This window comes from Oryzias melastigma, unplaced genomic scaffold (assembly GCF_002922805.2).
Source record: "Oryzias melastigma strain HK-1 unplaced genomic scaffold, ASM292280v2 sc00744, whole genome shotgun sequence".
NCBI lineage: Eukaryota > Metazoa > Chordata > Actinopteri > Beloniformes > Adrianichthyidae > Oryzias > Oryzias melastigma.
This window is the reverse complement of record NW_023417331.1, coordinates 6,738-12,483: the sequence shown is the minus strand read 5'-3', so window position 1 is coordinate 12,483 and position 5,746 is coordinate 6,738. Positions and strand designations below refer to the sequence as shown.

General features: G+C 45.0%; 2 protein-coding genes across 2 annotated transcripts in view; one reads left to right on the top strand and one right to left on the bottom strand.

Moving 5' to 3' along the window:
• LOC112141570 (ectonucleoside triphosphate diphosphohydrolase 6) overlaps positions 1-412 on the top strand; it is a gene marked incomplete at its 5' end in the record, with an annotated part of 4,171 nt that extends 3,759 nt beyond the window's left edge. The window contains one exon of the mRNA XM_024264722.1: positions 28-412. Within this exon, the coding sequence (XP_024120490.1) occupies positions 28-116 (89 nt within the window). The remainder of the gene's footprint in view (positions 1-27) is intronic.
• Positions 413-836: 424 nt separating this feature from the next.
• LOC112141572 (ferroptosis suppressor protein 1) lies at positions 837-5,535 on the bottom strand. The gene is made up of 9 exons (XM_024264725.2): positions 5,342-5,535; positions 4,356-4,530; positions 3,129-3,244; positions 2,930-3,049; positions 2,773-2,865; positions 2,595-2,703; positions 2,217-2,369; positions 1,519-1,719; positions 837-1,451 (listed from the first exon to the last, which is right to left on the bottom strand). Exons 2-9 carry the CDS (start codon positions 4,528-4,530, stop codon positions 1,300-1,302), a joined length of 1,119 nt encoding a protein of 372 aa, XP_024120493.1. The 5' UTR covers positions 5,342-5,535; the 3' UTR covers positions 837-1,299.
• Between the last annotated feature and the right edge of the window lie 211 nt (positions 5,536-5,746).

Below are 5,746 nucleotides of genomic sequence, written 5' to 3'. Positions count from 1 at the left end.
TTGTTTCCCCTGACCCGGTTTCTGTGTCACAGCTCGCCAAAACCATCAACCAGGTGGAGACCAGCTGGGCTCTGGGAGCCACCTTCAACTACATGGAGAGCCTGAGAGGATCGTGAGGCTGGACCGTCCGTGCACGCTCACATGCACTCTGAGCTGGTGTGGGGTTTGTGTTTGTCAACTGAGTTCCTTCAAGGTTCTGATGAGAATCTCAGACCAGGTTCTGTTGATCCAGAACCTGCAGCAAAACCCAAAGACATCAGAGCTGCAGAGAAACCTTTCCTGCAGGTTCAAAGCAGGAAGTAACAGGTGTCGCAGTTCTTCAAATGACCACTAGAGGGCGGTGTTGGATGAGAGCATCAACTCCCATGTTAAACTGGTTTCACACCAAAAATAAATGAATGTACTGACTGGTTCTGATGTGTCGCGCTTCATTTCCTGCTACTTTTGAGAGGAAACACTAGTAAATAATAATTTAAAGATGATTATTTTTATGTGTTTGAGTTCCTACCAGTCAATAATTTAGATCAGAGCTCAATGTTGAGGCAGATGGATGAATTCAACAAAACTCCTGAAGGATCATGGGAAGAGACCTCCTGTTCATCACAGATAACAGCATCTGCTCTCTGAGAATTATGGGTAATGGACTCACTGTCAAATTAGCTGCAGGTGGAAACTATTTGGATCAGACTTTAGTGTAGATTAAACATATTTCTTTGAGGTTTTATATTTTTTAGTTAAAAACATCTTTTCAGGCTGAAATCAAAAAATCCTTTAAGCTCCTAAAGCTAAATATTTGAATACAGACAAAGAAATATTTGACATTGAGATGTTCTAAGACAATTTCATTATTTTTATTCGTGACATCTATAGAAAATCATTTTAATGACTTTGGGGGGGGGGGGGTCAGAAAACAGAAAATGTGAAATTTGCGTTTATATAAGTAAGAAAATGGCGCCAACTGGAGGACAAACCTAAACATTACATGTCAAATGTTAGAGGTTCACAATGAAATGTTGATAAATATTGAATTGATTCTCAAATGAACTAAAAGAGGATTCATACATTTTCAGAATAAAAGTATTTTGTTGGGTTAGAGCTGGGTTCTGTAGGTTGTAACTTGGGTCTCGAGGTGGAAGCTGGGTTCTCCAGGATGTAGCTAGAGTCTCCAGGTGGTAGCTAGATTCTGGAGGTTAGGGTTGGGTTGTTGATGTTTTAGCTGGGTTCTGCTGGTACTATCAATGTTCTGGAGGTCATATTTGGGTTCTGCAGGTTCTATGGAGGTTCTACAGGTTCTGGTGGTTAGGGCTGGGTCTGTTGCATCTCCTTCCAACTCTTCCACAGCAGCAGGTCGCGGCTCTTCCCCAGAGCCACGAGGAAGCGGGGCAGCCTGTAGCCGACGAACTGACCCACGCCATCGTTGTGGCCCATCGCCAGCAGCATGCTGACGTTACCTGGAAACCAGAACGCTGTCAGCAGGAGAACGGCGAGCGTGCTCAGTGAGACTGCTGGTACACTCACCTGGGCGGTACTCTGTAAGCTCCGCCCCCCTCAGACTGTTGAGGATGTTGGTGACGGCAACAGCGGCGTGGAGCCCCGCGGCGTACGCCGTCTGGGGCTCCTTGGTGTCGCTGCAGTCGCCGACAGCAAAGATGTTGGAGAATCCGTGGACCTGCAGGTGCTGGTTGACCTTCAGAGCTCCACTGTCAGTCATGCTGCTCACTGCAGAAACAATCAGTCAGTGTTTCCTCCAGTCAACTATCAGCTGTTTAAAGACCAATCAAAGTCCAATTCTTGTAGATTTTTTTCATAATAAAAGACATAATATAATAATTTAAAAGTAAAACTGCATTTCTGAGTATTTCTGTCTTCAAATCGTGTCGGATCAGGAGCAGATTCTTTTTGCTACACTTATATTATCTAAGAGTTCTGAGGATCTATAAGCTGGGAGTGTAAACAAAGGAGTTGATGGGAAATTAATAGAGCAAACTTCCAAAACCCAGATGAAAATTTCTGATGAACATATGTCTTAAAAACCACAGTTTTTGTTTATTTAGGCTAAAAACAGAAAAATGATCAATAAAAGACCACTGGTAACTCTTTTACAATAGAATATAGTTTTAGTGGGACTTTAATGCAAACAGATGATTGTTTGTAATGAGGACAGAGAGCAGCTGCTGCCCTCTTGTGTTCAGTCGGTGAAACTGCAGCAGACTCACTGAGAGCAGAGCTGTAGGCGGCTGAGTTGATCCTGAGTCCGGTGCAGGAGATGATCAGGTCGGTGGTCAGCGTCTCACCTTTGTCTGTGCTCACCTGCATGTTCTTCTGGGTCTTGTTGAGCTGCAGCTCCGACAGCTCGTTTACTTTCTGACCTGGAACATCAAACCAGGAGAGTGACCGGAGCACGCCTGTCTGCGTCTGCGCAGGCACAGCCCCTCTGCCGGCTGCAAGTCTAATCTAACTGTCAAAACATCAGAACTTTTCTGTTTTCTGGTCCAGTTTTTGGTGGAGGATGTGAGTAACCATGGCAACAAGATTGATCCTCAAACCCACCCCGAGTGTCATGAAGACCCCGCCCTACCCACAGCTCTTCATACCCAGCAGCAGCTCCACCCCCTTCTCCAGCAGAACCTCTTTGGCCTGCTGTCTGACGCTAGACAACAACTCTGGGTCCGCCAGTCCTATTCTGGAGTGGATCAGAACCACCTAAAAGCAGAAATGGAGTCAGAGAGCGAACACAAGTAGAGAAAGGTTCCAGTCTCATCTACTCCGGACCTTCTTGTCCGGATACTCCGTCTTGATTTCAGCAGCCATCTCCACGCCGGTCGACCCGCCTCCAACCACTAGAATCGAGTCTGCCTCCTGGATCTGCACACAGAGCTCGTGAGCGTCACACAGGAGAACTCTGACAGAGGAGCACAGGTGGACTCACCTGTCCGAGCAGATCCTCGTATTTCTGCACGCTGGCTTCCAGCGACGACTCGGAGTGGCACTTCCCAGGAAACGGACCGTCGGTGCCGGTGCACAGGATGAGGTGGGAATACTTTATTTCCTGCCAGACAAACACACAGGTGTCACAGCAGCAGAACCAGCAGGTGAAAGCCCCGCCCCCAACCATCAGCTGTCCTCACCCTCCCACCCTGCAGGATCACCACCTGCCGCTCCGGGTCCACATTCTCCACGCGGCCCTGAACGAAACTGGATCCAAACGTCTTGGCAAACGGGATGAAGGTCCTCTGAGCAAAACCTGGAGGCAGAAGCAGAGGTCAGCCTGACCACGCCCTCTGAGCAGGTTTCCATGGCAACAGCTGAGAAACCACCTAGAACGATCTAACACACCTCAGGTCGCGAGCCAAACAGGATAAACATTTTTGGAACACTCTGAAACTACTTTTTTAAAACTTTAAAATCGTAAAGTTTTAACATAATTATGAATTACCCACAATAATGCTAGTGTGAACGCTGAAGATGAATTTGGCCCCTGATGTTAGTGCTGATAGCTGAAGATGCTGAAATTGATAGCTAAAAACGCTGAAGCTGATGGCCAGCTAAAATATTAGTGAATGACAAATTAGCCTAAAAAAACAGGTTAGCCAAAATAGCTAGCATGTGGCAGAAGTATTAGCTAAACTCCAAAATAGCCTAAAAAAACAGAAAAAGGCTAAATTAGCTAGCATGTAGCTTAAATATAAGTTAAACTCCAAAATAGTTTTAAAAAATGTAAAATAGCTAGCATGTAGTTGAACTATTAGTTAAACTCTAAAATAACCTGACAAATCTTACTAAATGCCAAAATAGTCCATAAAAACTGTAACTCTTTAACATTATTATAAATAATAAAAAGCAGGAATATTATTACAGAATAAATCAACTTAAACCTTAAATAACTTTCAATATTTTACTCTCTATAAAAATATATTTCGTTGAAATTATATAAGTTAGAAATGAGCTCAAGATAACATCGGGTCATTAATAACAATAAAATAAAATGACCTGGAGGGCCGGATAGAATTACTTAAGAGGGCCAGATCCGGCCCCCGGGCCGTGACTTTGACACGTGTGATCTAAAGCCTCCTGTTATGTTTCTTTCTAAGAACAGCATTAATGTTTGTTCTATTTGAATTACAAAGACAAACTGAACCTTTTTTTATGCGTTGTTCAAACTAAACAGGCAAAAGCAGGAGAAGCTAAATGTGGAGAAATACTAGTAAGGTTGTCTTTATTAATGTTTATGAATTTCAATTTGACCCGGAACCAGATTGGAGGGTTAGAAACACCAGACTGACAAATTTCACAACAATGACTCAGCATTTCATCTCAGCCTCTGCAGGCCTCAGCAGTCCGCCCTCTGCTCCCACCCGGCTGCACGGACGCTCTGAGCCCGGCCACGTTGTGATGAAACGCCTCCCTCATGTCGATCAGGGTGAAAGGAACGCCGTGAGACTTCAGCTGCTGCGCCGCCGCAATGCCGCCGAATCCTCCGCCCACCACCACCACGTGGACCCCCTCTGGTATGGAGACCTGCCCTCCCATCTGTGCACAGACACAGCATGAGATCAGTTTGATGATTTCTTTCAGCAGAAAAACCTTAAACAAACATACCTGCATAAAGGTGGCCTTTTCAGATTTGGCCACGCCCACTCTGTGAGTGACTTTAACCGTGGTCTAATGGATTACCATCCCCATAACTGCTAAAAACATACAATGCGGAGCCATGCATACTTTTTTTGTCTTAGCTGCAAATATGACGTCACAGATTTCCAAAAGTAAAAAAAACGAACATATTTTTTTCAAAAATGATCAATGATTCTGTTTTGAAAAAAATTAATTACTTTTTTTCCACATGTAAAATTGGTGGGAAAAAAAAGATAAACCAAAAACTTATAAAAGTTCGTCTGTGATGGATGTTAAAGCCCCGCCTCCTGCCTGATTTGATTTTGATTGCACTTCCAACCGGAAATCTGATGATTTGGACCCATTTCATCACCAAAGACCCGGTTCTGGTTTCCTTTTTTGTATGTATTTATGCATGTATGTATTTGGTTCTGGTTTCCTTTAAAGCAGCTTCTTGAGGTCCATTTCAGACCGGAAGTGAGAGTTTTGAAGTGTTTGACCCATAGACTGTATTAGAATATTGACCACACAAGTTCTTCAGGTGAAACCGTGTTTCCTTCGGAACCGACTGTAACAAACGCGCCGATGCTCCGCCTGTATCATCAGAACCCGAGCCGCAGCCGAACCAGCTCGGCTCCGGTTCCGGTTACACACACTCTTTTCCCAATGAAGTCCAAACTGGATCAAAGTTCACCGGCTAAACCCGCCAGCCAATCAGAGTCTCGCTCACCTGTCTTTCACTCTTGCAGGAGTTCGGTGAAGTTCTTCTCGCTGCAGACCCGGTTCTGCTCCTGTTCTAAATGCTCCAATCTGACATCCGCGCAGTCTGAGTGGACCCGGGAGAGCTTCGGGTCTTACGAAACCGTTATCGGGGATCGGCTCTCTGAGAGGGGCGTGGCTACCCTGATGCATTCAGGTGCTGCAGGACTCTCCAAACTCTCCTGAATTTGTCTGAAACGAATCAAGGGGAACCACCATGAGCAGAACCGATCAGAAGGTCCTGTAACTGGATCACAGCAGGTTCTGGTCACACACGAGGACTTCTAAACTTTATTGTTCAGCTGAATCATGGTGATTTTGTCATGTCACTGTTATGAAACCTTCAAAGAGGGGTTATGTGTGTCATTGTTGTAGG

Coding starts and splice junctions, on each gene's coding strand:
- LOC112141572 (XM_024264725.2), bottom strand. CDS start 4,530: ATGGGAGGGCAGGTCTCCATACCAGAGGGGGTCCACGTGGTGGTGGTG. Junction 2,866..2,929: donor ACGAGGATCTGCTCGGACAG/GTGAGTCCACCT, acceptor CTCTGTGTGCAG/ATCCAGGAGGCAGACTCGAT. Junction 2,704..2,772: donor CGGAGTATCCGGACAAGAAG/GTCCGGAGTAGA, acceptor TTCTGCTTTTAG/GTGGTTCTGATCCACTCCAG.